The sequence below is a fragment of the Dysidea avara genome, chromosome 3 (genome assembly GCF_963678975.1).
Source record: "Dysidea avara chromosome 3, odDysAvar1.4, whole genome shotgun sequence".
NCBI lineage: Eukaryota > Metazoa > Porifera > Demospongiae > Dictyoceratida > Dysideidae > Dysidea > Dysidea avara.
The window spans coordinates 25,757,320-25,774,552 of record NC_089274.1 but is presented as its reverse complement, the minus strand read 5'-3'; the positions used below and the strand labels follow the sequence as shown (position 1 = coordinate 25,774,552).

General features: G+C 35.9%; 1 protein-coding gene and 1 long non-coding RNA gene across 2 annotated transcripts in view; one reads left to right on the top strand and one right to left on the bottom strand.

Moving 5' to 3' along the window:
• Window positions 1-13,093, top strand: part of LOC136250488 (uncharacterized) — a 15,189-nt gene extending 2,096 nt beyond the window's left edge. The window contains exons 2-4 of the long non-coding RNA XR_010698559.1: window positions 7,588-7,652; window positions 7,906-7,962; window positions 8,598-13,093. This is a non-coding gene — a long non-coding RNA (uncharacterized lncRNA). The remainder of the gene's footprint in view (window positions 1-7,587; window positions 7,653-7,905; window positions 7,963-8,597) is intronic.
• LOC136250479 (copine-8-like) lies at window positions 12,672-17,233 on the bottom strand. The gene is made up of 14 exons (XM_066042686.1): window positions 17,023-17,233; window positions 15,983-16,169; window positions 15,681-15,799; window positions 15,499-15,593; window positions 15,269-15,355; window positions 15,145-15,207; window positions 14,895-14,990; window positions 14,765-14,843; window positions 14,480-14,536; window positions 14,247-14,423; window positions 13,760-13,909; window positions 13,375-13,482; window positions 13,221-13,316; window positions 12,672-13,092 (listed from the first exon to the last, which is right to left on the bottom strand). Exons 1-14 carry the CDS (start codon window positions 17,185-17,187, stop codon window positions 12,904-12,906), a joined length of 1,668 nt encoding a protein of 555 aa, XP_065898758.1. The 5' UTR covers window positions 17,188-17,233; the 3' UTR covers window positions 12,672-12,903.

Here is a 17,233-nt window from a genome sequence, read left to right as displayed (position 1 = left end):
ATATTCTGAAACACAATCTAGTACTTCTATTGGTAGATCTATGACATTACAAATGTTTGATTATAAGCAGATTTCAACTAGAAATTTCATTTATAAAGCAAAAATTAAGTGAGGTGATCGGCCAAGGTAGCAATGGTTCAGTAGTTAAGGATGCAGGTGTTAGGTATGGAGGCCCCTGGTGAGATTTTTTTTCCGACACTTTTTGTACACCGTTTTTACCCCGTTGTGAAAGGCACTGCTACAATGATCAGCCTATCTACACACCGATATTAAAGTTATTCCTATACTCAGTTTACCCTGTAGCCGCGACAGAAGTTAGATTTTTTTTTACATGAATAAACGCTCATAACTCCTTGAATATTCCTCAGATTCACAGCAAACTTGGTACATGAATCCACCATTACACGCTCTTTATTTGTGCCAAAGATCGAGGCAATCAAGTTACATGTTTGAGTTTTATAGTAATTTTAGCAAAGTGTGCAAAAATAAATTGAAGCCCCATAGCCCCAATACGGCATAAGAAGAAAAAAACAAAAAAATTAAAACGGAACTTTGAATGTCCTTATCTCGCAAATGGCTGTTGCGAATTTAATCAAATTTACTGTATGGCGGCAGACAGTTATAATGCAAAAATGGTGTGCTTTGGAGAAGGGGTCATGGAGCTATGCACGCATGAAAAGGCTGTTTTCTTTCTTCCTGTCAATATACTCATGGTGTGGTGTGCTGGCTTTCTTGGCCACACGACACACTACCATGTGTCTTGATTTGGTATAGTACCACTAATGTATGCGCATAGAAGTTGTAGATACTATAGTGACTAGACACTGGCTCTGGCACCAGCAACACAGGGTCCCAGTCTGACTAGACATATAAGATAGAGTTGACCATTCTTTGAAATCCTCAGACACTACAAAAATATGTGTAGATAAGTCAAATTGACATTTAGATATAGGTCAGCATTAAATCATGATTACTGGTTAAAAATTAAAGTGAAGTGACCATTACACTTCGTTTTTAGCTATATGTTCAGTCTGTTACACAGCGTTACAAATGAAGAGCAGTTTGAGAAGCGCCTCTGCAATCGATCTAGATCTATAGTTACTACTGAAAAGATGAATAGTTCCATTACAAAAATAGTGAATCGACTAGCTATGTGCTACCACAAATCAACACCTTGAGCTATGAATGGGACATAAAGGAGGACAAAGATAAAGCCCATTGTGCATACATATGCCAAAAGGTACCTGTCAGGCTGAAGTGACGTTTAACAGTGAAAATTTCAAGCCCATAGCCTTAGCAGTTACTTGGTTGAAGGCATTAGTAAGTCAATCAGTAGAAAATTCTATAATTTTTTTAAAAAAATTTGTAGCAACTCATTGGAAGAGTTTCTGAAGGCACTTTTGGGCTTGGGTATGCCTATCCAATACTGCCAAGGCACCACGAAAGTATTGCAAGGCTAGTCTCAGGTCAGTATTGTATTGTTTTGTCAGAAAATGCAAACCTACATGATCCCTAATATACAGTACTACCGTTTTGTATGATAATGTATCCAGGATGAAGACAAGATATCCAAATTTGTTTGTATTCCACAACACATTCAATGTGAAACCAGAACATCAAAGCAGTATATACCATCTGTAATTTGCTTTGGACAATCTTTAAAAGACATCAAACAAAAAAATGGTCCCTCAAAGCACTGTATATACTACCCTTCACGAGCCCCAGGATGATGTAAGAGCCATTATACTTCACAACACTATTAGACGATTAACATACCACCCAACCCTATTGCACCAGTAAGATACATGTATGCATGCTTAACTATATAGAGAGATACTGGTCTAAAAAGACAATATACAAGCACAACTTTGTACAACAGCACTGTTAGCACAATGTCTACCACCCCGTGATTTAACCAAACTCCTGGGAGCAATTTCATGCTATGCAAATCCCAATTAATTGTACAATTAAAAATCAGTGTTTATAATATGCCCTGCCCCACCTACCCCACAACAGGTGGGAAATTGTTGGTGAATTATCACAAGTCATATATCCTCAGTGTATATGGGACAGACACTACAAATGGAGTGGATAGATAGTTTACCTTCGAATGACTAGCATATTTCCCCTTTCAGTATCATTCTAATTGAGAAAGTTTTATGTTAAACAGTTGTCAGGAGCACCCTTCATGCACATTAGTCAACTTTTTGAAGATCTTTTGAACATAATCTTCTTAAAAATTGAACATTTCTTTTCTTCATCATGATATACTACATGAACCATTAGACTATTTTAACTTGTGCACTGAAATGTTTGAAATAATTATATACAATCATAAACTTGAAAGAATACAGCATAAAAGCCCCAGCATCTATATATACATTAATTTATAACAGATCAAGACATCTCTAAACCTATACCATCTTTACAACACTGTCAACAAAGGAATGATTTGATGTATGTACTTGCATTAAACTCATAATCATTATTTTTTTAACTTGCAATAAGTGGTCACACAAAGAAATTGTTCAAGTCTCATACTAATTCATACACAAAATCTAATTTCTATAGTAACAGTAATCAATGACTGGAAATCACTACCCCAATCTATTGTATATTCCTTCTGTAAATGAATTTAAAATGCAGCTGGACAGACATTACAGTAATTATTGATTTGATTTTGCCAGGGCAGATTTTGTGAAGTATTTAGTATAACTAAATCTTGTTTGTATAGTAACTTGTATATTAAGGACACCTTGAGACCAACCAAAAGTGTCCTGATTATCAAGGTGTCCTGATTATCAAGGTGTCCTGATTATCAGTAGGATGCTTTAGGATCATTACAAACTGTCCAGATTATGCAGTTGTCCACATTTTCAAGTGTCCTGAGTGTCAGATTCCACTGTAAACCACTCTAATTGAACAGTCATTTTGCAGCATATATGTAGAAGGAAAGTAAATAATGTGTTAGCCTTATATTGAAGACTCAGCAGTACTATCAAGTGATTTTATAAAGAGACATCTCATATAGAGCTAAGAACATCTTGAGCATCATTATTATCACTTGTGGCTCATGTTATTAGGGAATTGTGATAAAATTGTTTTGGTGAGTCCAGTTTTATACTCATAGATTTGTGATAGCAACAAACAGTTTGGACCAAAACTTGCCTTGCAGTATTTTCATTTTTACATTTAACTTCCTTATATGGTCCAGGCTATACCGGCCTCAGATGACCTTGTTTTAGAGTATAACATAAGTTTTTACCTTTTTCTAGACTAATTTTTTGTGTTGATTCTAAATCTGGAGAGTGCCAGATGTGAAACATTGAGCATTTTGATGTAGCATTCAAAAAGTGAATGATGTGAGTGATGTTAATTGCACTTCCTTCTTTACTCTAAACAAAGACTTACCAACCAGAGGACACATTTTTTACTGTCTCATATTTACAAATAAGGCAGAGTACTTTTCGAACCATGTGATTAACCCTTGGAACAACCTCCCAAATTATGTAGTGACAGCCATTTAAGAATAGACTTGATAATTATTGGACTATGTATAACAGGATATGGACAAATTCAAAGGCCTTGAGCCTATAACTGTTGCTATTATGTAATGACCATTAATAATACTAATACTGAAAGTCTATGCAATTATAGATACATCGGAATTTTAAACAATTTTATGCTTGCAAAGGTAATGCAGAAGCCAAGATGATTACATTACGAACAAAAAATATACTGAAATTCAGAAAACTGAGGTATCCCATGGTTTACATGCTCAGTTCTTTCTTGCTTGGCTATGCAGATTCTTCATTGCCACTGTCATCACTGTCTGCTTTCTTTGGGTTTTGGCAGCTAGCTTGTCCCATGCATACATTTGAAATAAACTAAGCAGGTATAAGGGTGAATTTAACACAAGAGCAAAGTGTCCAGTTTTCACAACTGATGAGGTTGAGCACCTCATCCGGTGCAGGTAACTGCCCTGGTGGGTTAAAAACTGGTAGAAGTTCTGATCCAGTGGGTCCAAATTTGGGAGCGAGGACGTGCCTGCAGCCTTCCACAATGCTGTTTGGAAGTGGGCATGTTGGAAGTGGAGTTTGAATGCCGCTACAGTGAGTGGAAGGCTGCTCAGCTTGGGTGGTATATAGTATTGGTCAGCAATTTTCCTTTTGAAGATATCTACACGTGTCTGCACGTGTAATTTGAAGATGTCTGCAAGATGTTTGGGGTTGTAAATCATAACAACTATATTATTTCAGGACCACAAATTACCTATACATTATGGACAATGTGGTTTTACAAATATTTCCTAAACGTTCAATTTAATTTTACCATTAATTTATATATTCATAGAGTGACAGTTATACTATACATCAATTAGCTGGATAGTGTCACTCTCAACAGCTACTGTTCTATTAGAGTGAGTATTTTTTGATCTTGAATGAAATTCTGCTTAGTAAAGTGGGAGAGGGGGCTTCATAGACTCCATTACTGAATATGTATCATGTTAATAATTTTTGTGACCTTAATATTCATTTATGGAAGTACACAGTTTTTAAATGTTGTGTAATGATAGCATGTAACTAACCTATATGCAATGGATGTTTCCAAGTCAGGCCTTAAAGCATTGCCCACAGGAATTTTTTTACAAATTTAGCCTAATGAGATTGAATATAGAAATAGTTTCGACAGAATTTTGTTGAATGAGCACAAGCATTGTAAGCCACTTTAACTAAGTGAACGAGGGTAGTGGTATTAGAGTATTTCAACTTTTTAACCTCTGATATTCTTAAAAAGATTAGCTCTTCCCTTCTTACTCTTTCCATCTTTTTATTTCCCACATGTGCTTAAGATGTGATTGCACCTGTAGTGTAGCTTCCACTAGCTCTAGCTAGTAAGTATGTACATAGTAAAAATTTGTACTTCAGCCCTCCCTAAACCTGCCTTGTACACCACTTGCATTACACATATACCTTTCCTTGTTTACCCATACTAATCAGGGGCGGATCCAGGGGGGGGGCTTTGGGGGCTGAAGCCCCCCCCTTCATATTTTAGGCTTTACTTGATCAATATGCTGAGTATTATAATGAAATTTTGTCTTAGCATAATTATATGATCACTAATAATACAAATACTCATAAAACCACCTTATAAACATCTTTCCAAGGTATTATCAGTGGATTTATGCTAAAGTTTATGCAACAAGGACCCGGATCAGCATTGGAGGTGTACAAGATCGAGATACTCTAATAGAGCAGTCAGCTAACTACTCTAATAGAGCATTCACTGGAAACATGTAGTTGGTTCTGTTATGGAATTTTTCCAAATCTGCCTGCACTTATACATACAATGAAGTGCATTAGTCTGTTTAAAGGGCTTCATTCATGCATCTACTTGTGTAGCTATTATGTATGGCAATACTTAATTCAGGTACACAATTTCCATTGAAAATGCTCTCAGATTCAATCTTGTATTGTTCAAATTTCAAAATTTTCCACTTTCAACATTATTATTCTAACATGCACCTATTCAGTGTTGTACAATTGTGAGAGGGGTGCATCGTGTACTTGGTTGTCTGTACCTACCCAAACTTTTCCATTAGCAAAATGCTTCAGAGAGCCATACCTATAATTTAAAGGCAGTATATAAAATATCTACAGGTATGAATTTTATGTGGAAATGTCTCCAAATTGCAGTATTTTAACATCTATTTTTCAAAATTTCCTGGGGGGGCATGCCCCCAGACCCCCCTAGTTCCAGCATGCTTCGCATGCTGGGAAGTGTGCTTTGCACACCTCTACCCAAGAGATTAGTACCTTGAGTTAGCCCCCCCCTTTTATAAATCCTAGATCCGCCCCTGCTAATTGGGACTGGTACCATCTTTCTGGGTTGTGTGACAAGTCCAAATGGTGATAAGTTTAGAGCTAAATGGACATGGCTAATATAATTACTGGCACAAGAGTTTGGAGGTGTTTTAGCAAACTAAATATTGTTTAAATAGTAATAATCAACAAAGTACCATAGCCTACTGTAATTTTATTTCTTTAGTACTGTTTGGTTTCTACGGTAACAGATAAACATCTATGGGTGCAGTGTATTCCTACGTACCTTAGCCATACCATGTTTAAATGAGTAAATGATGAATGGCAAAGTAGTCTTAGTATATTTTGGATGAATTCACCTTAAATAAAAACCAAACTGTTTCAAGTTTATAACAAGTTTTGTGCCAACTTTTGTACTTTTATCATAGTCATCAAAAGAAATTTTTTCATAAATCTGCTGTACTATATGCTACATAACTGTTGATACAGAAATGACATGCATGATATGTATGTTGAAGTATAGTATTTCACCACAAGACTTAGAAGTTCTGTTATTCAGAAGCCACCCACTGCAGACAATCAACCAATATGTTTGTTACATGTTAATGACTTTTCAAGTATTCATGTAGCTATGTACCAGACAGTACCTTGTTACCTGGTAAGTATTCATTCTAGAGAATTTATAAGTTAATGTTGAAAGGAAGAAAACAGTTGGGATGCTTTCACTTTTTGTTCAATATGGGTGTGGCATGTTATCTTGTGATATTTTATGGCTGCTATGGCAACATGTTTCAAACTTTATTAGTACAAAAATTAAACCACAATAGAGCTGGAACATTGTGCTTTATAGTAAGTTCTGAGCTATGTAGCTATGTAATAATGTAGCATGGCTCCTAGTATGCAAGCCGCGATATGCATTATATATTTAAAAGATGCAGAACAAGACCAATATTTTTCACATGACAAAGGTAATTCCATGGCTGTGTGCACTCACCTATAGATTACAAGCTGTCTGGGAATAAAGTCATGTATAGTGGTAATTCTAATACGCAGAAGTCATGAAATATTGGTGCGTCCACTTTTTGTTATAATATTATGCAATCAGACTAGCCTAATAGATTCCTAGAAATCAGAAGATGTACTTTACTTATAGGAATCACAATGTGGGTACGTAATGAAAGTGAATTCAAATACTATTTGCTTTTCTGTTAGCTGATAGCTATCAGTCGATATGGCCATGTTTAAATTTGTAGACTCATTCAACTTAAATTGGCTTTAAATGTTCGTGTATATAATATGACCCATGAGACATCATCAAAATTAATGCATAATAATTGTTTATGTACATGCATCCTCTGCATGCTAGTGATGATAGTATACAATGTTACTTGGCAATTATATCAGTAGAGTTATGCAAATATTCAAAAGCTGTCACTAAGGTCTTAATTATTAGTAACTTAATCATAAGCAGGGGGAGGTCCCCCAACACATTTTCACTGGGCAATGCTTGAATGTACTATGCTAATGCTACTCTATAATTGCCTTTACATTTCCTAAAAATAGTCTTTAAAAGAGGCAAATTTCAATTTTAATTGGATAACTAGCTAAAATTTCCTTAGACTGCCCTAGCTAGTTATCAACTTTAAAAGATGCTGGATGGCTGAACTCAGCCACCGATAGCACAAAAAACCAAATGGTACATGCAGGGGATGAGAAACTAAGTTTATGTGTTAGCAATACTGAAAACAGGAAAATTTTGTTGTAGGAGTAACAACAGGCTTTAACACTGTGGACACTCATGAGTGGTACATTACAGAGCTCTTCAAGAAGGTGAGTCATTGTCCGTACAGTGGAACTTCCTTAATTCAAGGACACAATAGAAACAACCTCCACAACAATTTTGGTCCCAATAGGTCCAATCCAACACAATTTTATTTCTGAAAGAAAAGCCTCTGTATTAGAGGCAAAAAATTAATTGGTTCCCTAAGTGTCCATAATAGAGTGTATCATGGCCCTAACCTTCAATATAAAGTAAATACATAAAGATAGGAATATGGTAATATCAGCTTTCCATTCAATTCAGAACAGGATGATGGTCTCTAAGCCACAAGCAGAAACAGAAGGACCACCAGTGTTGGGGGTAACGCGTTATGTAATAATTATTACTTTTGTGGTAACTAAGTAATATAATGAAATACGCTATAAAACAGGTAATATAACTTAAGTTACTTTACTTACAAATATAACGTGTTACCTAAGTAATATAGATACTGTAACGAGTCTAATATTATGTAATATTATTACTACAAGTACCGAAGTTACTAATCTCATTAGTAATCCACTGAGTAATGCCTAGCCGCAGCGAAGTAACGAAGCCTACTGAATGAAGCTTATTCACCAGCTTCTTACTTATAACCAAGATTTGCACATTGCCCAACAACACAATCATGTCACGTGATAAGGTGGCAGTTTCACACGTGACAGCTTAAGGCTGTGGACACAAAGTAATATAATATGTAATAATATTATAGTTACTTTATTTTATGGGTAATATGTAACTGTATCTAAATAGTTCAGTTGCAAGTAATATGTAATATGTAACTATAGTTACTTTTTAAAAGTAACTGTCCCAACACTGAGGACCACTATGTATTGCCCATCAACAACATCGTAGTCTTGATATGTATGCTACAGTGGGTGTTAATAATACTTTAGTTACAACAGGATGTTGTGTGTGATGCTTGATGGCTTTTATATATGTGAAATGTTTTATAGTGCAGGGATTCCCATCAAGTTTGTTTTCCATCATTTCACTGGAATATGTACGTAGCTATATACTAGGAAATGTGCACGTTGTAGTGATGCATTAATCAATTGCCTAAAATTTATATGTATACAGTTACGTATTTATTGTTTACGATGCTTGCTTGCTAAGAGTTTGTGATAATGCTACAAAGATGCATGTAAACCAATGTCCCGCTGCAAGAAGGTTGTAGCTATAGTAGGACTAAAGCGCAGAGAGTCAGTATCACATCTTGGGACAGGCATTTGCTGCAAGATGTCTAGGAAGTCAAGTCATGGCCAACTGCAGCTGGTATGAGATGAGTTAATGTGTCAATTAAAATGTGATCACCCCTTTGGGCATCAACTCGATTTCCTTTTTTGTCCACATCACCATATATATACTGTATGATATATAACTAGGTAATTGATACTTCCTATATGGAACATAACTATTTACAAAACTGTAACACGTCACATGATGTAGGAGCACATGGTATTTGTTGATTTACAAATTGTCTGCAGTGAATGGCTTTTAAGTATCAGTGCTTCTCTAGCGAACAAATATTATTGGTGTAGTGAACTTGTATATACTATACCTCAACAATCATCATCCTTGCCATTTCTGCATAATCAGTTTTACTGCATATATGTGTGTTTGCTGCTGTGGTAAATACAGTGACAGATTTTGTACACATAACAGGAGTTTCAGGCCCCACAGAAACGTAGACTGCCTGCAAAACATGGATAGCAAAGAAAATTATAGAGGAAACTATTGTACAACTTACATATAGAAATCTTCTAACCAATCCCATTGTTGTATATATATAGCACTAGATATGCAAGTGCACAAGATTAGAGATGACTTTGGAGTTATAGCCATAGTTAGGTTTGTCATAGGGCACGTTATTTTATCATACCAACTATAGTAAAGGCTATTTTTCATGGTTTTAAATTTTGTGAATCTTACAATGCCTGATGGAAAATAATGCATCATTAAACAATAAAATTTGGTTTAGCAAGGTGTGTGCAGATCATAACAACATGCAAGCATGCATGCCAGTCACTATCAATCACAATATATAGAGCACATCCACCTTACTCAAATTCCTTTCTTGCTGGAGACTGGTACAGTACATATTTAGTTAGCAAAGTTGACTTGATAGTTCTGCTAAAGTTTGTGAGTCTGCAAAGAGGTATAGCATGAGAATGCCGCCACTTATCTTCTACTGTGAATGCCATAACTGACACTTTAAATAGGCTGTAGGACCAGGTGTCCTACAGACCTTCAGCACTTGTGCTGTGAAGCCTTAATAAATAAACTGATGTCCATTTGGTTCCACATGGGGTACTTTGAGATAATAAGTCACTCTCTAGAGTTCCTATGGATATATATATATACTTGAAATTGACAAGGAGAAAACATCCTGACATGACCACCTGGCAGACTCCTGTAAGCAGTTGAACGTTAATGGGATGGCTGCAGGTTCAAGGCCGCCCAGGTCCAGTAGTGGATTTTTTTCTCCTTTCTCCACCTTTTCAAACACACTTGTGTAACAACTTTAAACAGGCTGTAGGACCAGCCAGGTGTCCTATAGACCTTCAGCACTTGTGCTGTAAAGCCTTAATAAATAAATTATAATAAATAAATAGTTACAATGGGTAACTCATAGAGTTCTATAGTCCAAAAACAAACAAGTAGAACTGATACATTATTCTTACAAATGACTATATGCTTCTGTCTTGCAAATGCATGGACAAAATTAATTTTAGTAAAACTTGACCACATCCTGGACTCTCATATAATCACAGAGTTCAGTCATCTATGTTATCAGCGTGTAATAATGGTATTATGGTGCACAATAACAAGTGGAAAATTACTTTAAAATCTGCTCCACGATTCCAACAACAGTGATAATGGCAAACCAGATGTTAGTGCAATATGTTCTAAAGGCAATGTCTTGTCGTCCATGCCATTGTTTTGTAGCATATGATTACAAACATTCAGTGAAAGCAGATTAACATATATTAGCTAATTACAGCCATTAGCTGATGCTATAATAAAATCATTAGATAACACGTCTTCAATGAATGGTCAGTCAATTATTTTAAGTTATGCAGGATCGGAGACATCATATATGTGATGATTGTTAAGACTTCCCCCATAGTATCTGTTGTATGTGATCGTGAATCACAAACAGCTGCAGATTACCTTTACAGTATTCTTAAAATCGAAGAAGTCTGGTTCAGCATGTATGGCCTCAGGAAACACAATGTGGGCACTGTAGGTAGTAGATACATGTGAAGTGACAAACACTACTAACTGATATCCGTCCAAGATGGCTGCAATTTGCAGGTCAAACCGACCAACTTTAATGGTATTTGTATGTGCTGCACAAAGTTGATAAGTATACACATACATATATAGCAATTGTTTCTGCACAACTGATAATTTACATTTGAGCCATGCAAAGGCTACAGGTACAAAAATTGTCACTAAGTTTGGCAATAAAATAGATCACACCCTACAATTGCATATGTAGAAGAACAGGCTTTGACATTGTAAATGTTGATACCACACACGTTATGCAGAGTTCTTCAAGGGGGGTAAGCCATTGTCTGTATGGCTCCTAATGCAGTTAACAATCAATAAAGAAATTGAGTGAGGTATGTCAACTCTTAAGACTCCATCAATGGGATTAAATATAGAGACAACACAAAAAAGAACAGGTTTTGCTGTCATTACACTGATACATAAGCAGCAATAGAAGAACTACAACATCATAGATTATCTGATACTTGCTAAAGGGGCTTTTTATGTTATTACAAAATGTTGTGCATGATATACACACCTGATACTCTATAGTAATCCATATAAGTACAATGAATACAGTGGCTAGATGTATGTGTACACTTCAAGCTTATGTCTCATAAACAACATGGCGAGTTTACTGTCTAAGATGCTTGAGCCCTTGTGTGTTGGGTGTGTGCGTATACCAGGAGCCCTAACTTTTCATAATTGGTGTGGCCAGGCTAAATATAAATTATTGCAGTTGATATGATACTGTTTTATGTTTGTAGCTATGTAAATACATTTGGAGATACTGTTTTGGTTGAACCACACATTAGTGTACTGAAACAAACCACTATTTAATCATTTGTGCAAATGTTCAGTTTAAATGGGTATGTTTTTATATACGTATGTAGCTCAGGACTTGGTTATGGTAAAGTTCAATGGCCACTATTACTATGGAGTTTAAACATTATCACCGGATTATGCAATATCAAGTTGAGGTGTTAAAATCATTTCATGCCATGTTTTCTCTTTCTTTGGGTATTACCACATCACCATATTTCCTATTAAAGGCAGAAGCTGATATGTTCACAATTAATTAGTACAAGACAACATCCTCAGTGAGGCCAACTTGATGTTACACAAACCTGTGATACATGTTGTGACCACACATGTTTTGACCACACATGTTTTGATAGTTGACAGGTGTCAACAGTGAGTGGTGGTGTTGAGTGAATTTGCAAACAGCATTTTATTGGATAAAAGGAATTGACATAGTTATGACAATTGCTTGCATTACTGAGCCAGTTTAACAAAATACTCTAATTCACCAAACTTGTCTTCCTTCCAAATTTTTATGCTATACATTACCAGGCTTGATCTTGTGGCACTTTTGAGTTCCTGTCACTACATAGCTAGTAGCACCAAAAAAATATGTCTGTTGCAAGCACCAATATGTTCACCAGTTATTGCTTTATAAGTCCCTACATATGCATATAGGGATATATAATCGCATAATAGGTAAATATAAACATCAGATGTTCTCTTGGCACTGTCGGCAGCAGAAATATTATGTACCACATGTTGTGACAGTCACATAGTGCTGTAACATGCTGTAAACACTATACTGCTTGAATTATGATATGTTAACTTGGTCTCAAATTTATTACACCTTAAGCTTCCTCCTTCTGTACATTACATGGCAATACAGAACATAGTGCATATAGCTCCATTACATTAGGGCAGTGTACACTGCAGTGGTGAATATCCATGTGTAAAGTCATCATTCAGAATTTGTTAAAAATCATTCACATACAAAAAAAATCAAGTACAATTGTGAAGTAAATTCCAACCCAGAATTTGTTAATAATTATAGTCAAATAAAAATTACAAAAACATTATGAAGTTAGTCTTCTAAAATTCCAACTCGGATTTTGTTAAAAATCACACTCACATACAGAAATTAACAATACATTACAAACACTAACACACAAATAGAATGTATAATTATGAAGTTGATATTGAAGATATTACAGATGAGATGCTGCTTCGTTGAAGATAAGGTTCCAACTCTGAGCACTGTGATACTGCAGATGATAGTGATGATAATGATGCTCGGAAAGTTCTTGGCTTTATGACATGTTTTTTCATATATTTTAGAAAATGACTTGATAGTGATTCTTGAAGTTCATGAGACTGTAAACAAAAAGTGATCAGCTACTTATTACATACTGTAATTGATGCTAAATAATTTGAATATAATTACTTCTAAACTCCAAAGAATGAACAAGTCTATAATTATATAGAATTGATACAATTCTTACCAATGAAAAGTATGTTCCTGTCCTGTGAATGCACAGTCTTAGAGGTACAAACTTGGCTACATCCTGGACTATCACACTATCATTGAGTTCACTCATCTGTGTTATCAGCATGTAATGATGATACATTGTACACAACAAACAAGGAACAACTTACTTTAGAAAAATCTGATCCACCAATTCCAACAATGGTGATAAACAGTGGTAAGCCAGATGTCAGCACAAGTTTTTCAACAGGTAGTGACTTGTCGGTCATGACATTGTTCTGTAGCAAATGGGAATACATCAAATACTTGTGATGAGAAAACAGACAAACATACAAGAGTTAATTATTTTAAGTATATCAAACATGTCTTCAATGGATGATCAGTTAAGGCTATTGCGGTAATTTTGTAGGAGAGATCACATAATACATGAAGATTATCCCATACTAACAGTTAGCCCCGGTTGTGCATACCAAAAAGCAAACAGATTAGCTTAACTGTATAAAGTGTAATCAGGAATCAATAGGTATGTTGTGAATTATTTTATTTTTTTCTTACAGTCAATATCACTAGATGGTGATAAATCTTGTCTTCTCTGCTAACTGATATCAATGCTTGCTCTATTGCCTTGTCCAAGATGGCAGAACAATCCGCAGGTCCATCCAACTCAATTGACTTCAGATGATCTTTGTATGCTTTGATCACATTCTAACACAAAATTGTGTAATATGATACATGAGGAATCAAATAACACATGATTATTCCTGCATGTACAAACCCACCATATTTATATTAGAGCCATAAAAGTTATATACACAATATAACAAACTGCTAAGGTTTGCAATGCACAGGTTAGCAAGCACGGCCTACAATTATGTAGGAGTGACAAGCTTTAACAGTGGGTATTAAAGGCTTAACTTCTGATGTTCCCCGTGAAGAAAGCAGGAGAAAACTATAGTGAGATTTATTAATAATCTTCCTATGTTGGGGCACGTATTTTTGTGCTCGATTTTGACATCACAAAATGTCAGTCCCTAAGACTTACTTCAATTCCATCAATGTTAGGATTATCAGGGTTTTCATTTAATGCAGTACAGGATGATGTGGTCTTACTGTCACATGAATGGCCTCCAAATCCATAAGCAGCAATAGAAGAATTATAGTTACATTCATCCATCAACAACCTTAAAGTCTTCAGACAGTATATGTATTCATTATTATCCTGTGGTGGGTGTCAATCACACTTCAGTTTCAACACAATGTTCAGTGTGATAGTACCTGATATTCTGTGAAATAGTGGAGGGAATCTGGTGAAGTTTGTTTGCCATTTGATGCCTATTGGAATTAAAATATATATTCAGTAGCAACTATGAGAGTTATGTGTGTAGTTACAATCTTACACTGAATCAAATAAACTACGTATATGTATATGGTCATTGTTTATAATGTTTGCTTAGAGTTTGTGGTAATCCTAATTACCTGATACAGCCTTTACAAAGACTGCAATTAATGTCAGGGTAACCATAACATTACTAAACAGCCATGAACTTATGCAGGACTTACTGTAAAGTCCATAGCCACTGTTAGTTTGACACTGAATCCATTCTTAAAATAATCGTGCATGGAATAAATCGGAACAGCCCTAAGAAGATCATCTAGTGATTACACAGCACACGAAAACTTTAAGCAATACCTGATTGAACCAAAGTGAAGCGTTCCAACTGTTTCATATTTTTTTCTTCCTTTGGACATCAACTTGATTTCTTTAATGTAAACATCACCATATTCCCTATAAAAGTGTAATTATCAGATAATGACATCCTATCTAGTTTAGATCATTCACAATACTGCGCCATGTTATGAAACTGAGCATGACATGCTTAACAGAATTATATACTAATTGTGTTTGTGGTGAGGGCAGTATAAAATATAACAGCACTTACTCAGGTGAACAAATTTCTTCTAGCGAAGTGTAAAAGTACCCCAACATATCATGGTTACCATTTCTATAAGAGAACACAATAATTTGATTATACTGCAGCTATAGTGATTAAGATGATGACAGACCTGTTATACTGGTATACACTAAAAAGGAGTTGCCGGTCCCACTGGTTGCTACACAACTTTGAAACAGGCTCAGAAAATGTAGACCACCTGAATGGCATGGACACAAACAAGTTGATACGGTAACCAAGCAACCTTGGCAAAGTAAGGTGCTATCAGTTAGCACAATAACAAATTACACTATGAAGCCATTGTGTTTTGTAAGTCTTCTAATACATGAACTATGAACTTACCGAGGGTTAGATGTGTTATAGGCCACATCAGTTCGATGTACCAAAGTGAACATGCCATTTCTTTGCAGCTTAGAAATCTCCAGAAATGTGTCAATCTAACAACACAAAACAACACACCATTAACAATTAGTTTCAAGAGTGTAAACACTATAAGAGCAAGCATGTACACACTGAATACTTACCTTATTGAAAATTCCTTTCTTGTTCAGTTTGGTGCAGAACAGTTGCATGGTAATGTCATATTTTGAGTTATCATAAACCTCACCCCATATACAGAGAGATGCTTTAGGAACCACTTTACCTACAATGGGGTCACAGGCACAACATAATGCTTGGCACAAATAAACCACAAACAAACTTAGGTTTGGTGTTGTTATTCTACAATTAAGTGATAATAGCATTTTTACAGAACAGGGGAAATTTTACACCCAGTGCTTAAGTGTAAGCCAATACCCCATGGACAAGAGCTATATCTACTACTTACCATGATGGGTCAGATCCACTTCCAAATATTCCGAAGTGATCAACTCTTCAACAGTGAACTCTGCCTCTCCAATTGCAAATTTTTCCAACAGTGTTCCAACAAGTGATTCATTCTTAGCTACATACACCACTAGCTTGTAATCACCTTGTCCTCTTGGGTGATGTAAAATGGTAAAACCATTTGCAAACTGCAATATAATTTTACAGTAAGTACATTAGTGGTAAACCAGATGGGTGAATGCAATATCAATGTAGGGAATATACATAGTTGCCTGTCAGCTAAACTACTTGTAAGGTACTTGTCTGCCCAGTAGTTGTTCATTGAAGTGCCTAACTGTTACAATAAGTTTTGCATATATGGTTATGCTGGTACGTAGTTCTTCTACAGTGTTATAAGCTTTGTTCTTCAAATGCAAACTTAGATGGCAAATACCATATGTACTTGGCTAAACACAGCTTACCTTAGTTCCTAAAATCGATGCTGCGACTATTCAAAATTAGCCAACACTTGAAAATGATATTTACGCCCTTATTTTCAAAATCGATCGTGGCACTACTCAAGTGTGGCTACTATTGAAGGTGCATTTAACAAAGGATATACGGTACTTAGTTATAAATGTGAGGTACATATTAAATGAGAATAGACGTCTTGCTTTTTATACTCTAATAATATATCACATTACTGCAGTTTTACAGCGTTTACCTTGGCCATTTAGTGTAGTTGTAATTAGTGGTGAGAAAGTTAGCTACACCACTGCAATGATGCGATGAGGTCACTTCTAACGACATTTTTGATTGTACACCAATTTCGTGAATCGGTAGCCAGGCAGTGCCGGTATTTACTCCGCTAAACTCATTCTCAGCAACGATCTGCTTCTGTGATCGCCCTCCAATGCCTAACTGGAGTTGATTCTGCGCTCTGTGTAGGCTTGAGACCGCTTGAGACTGACTATGGACTGACAAGCCAGGTACGAATCAGAAAGTATGTTAGAAAACGCTCCAGATTTAACTACACATGCAGAAACATAGAGGATTACTTACTCGAGGACTATCTGTGTTCCAGACAACTTCAGTGACGCCTACGTTCTTCCAAACTTTGGAATCGTCCTTCAGAAACAGGCAGCACATGACCGCACCGTTGGACAGTGCCGTCTTGTCTGTTAGATTACTGCAAGATACGGTCACTGCTACGTTCGTGATCCCCATGTTTCAAGTGAGGTTTCAAGTCTGACCATCCCAATGATCACAGCTC

Coding starts and splice junctions, on each gene's coding strand:
- LOC136250479 (XM_066042686.1), bottom strand. CDS start 17,187: ATGGGGATCACGAACGTAGCAGTGACCGTATCTTGCAGTAATCTAACA. Junction 15,594..15,680: donor AGAAAGGAATTTTCAATAAG/GTAAGTATTCAG, acceptor TTGTGTTGTTAG/ATTGACACATTTCTGGAGAT. Junction 14,844..14,894: donor CTTCACTTTGGTTCAATCAG/GTATTGCTTAAA, acceptor TGATCTTCTTAG/GGCTGTTCCGATTTATTCCA.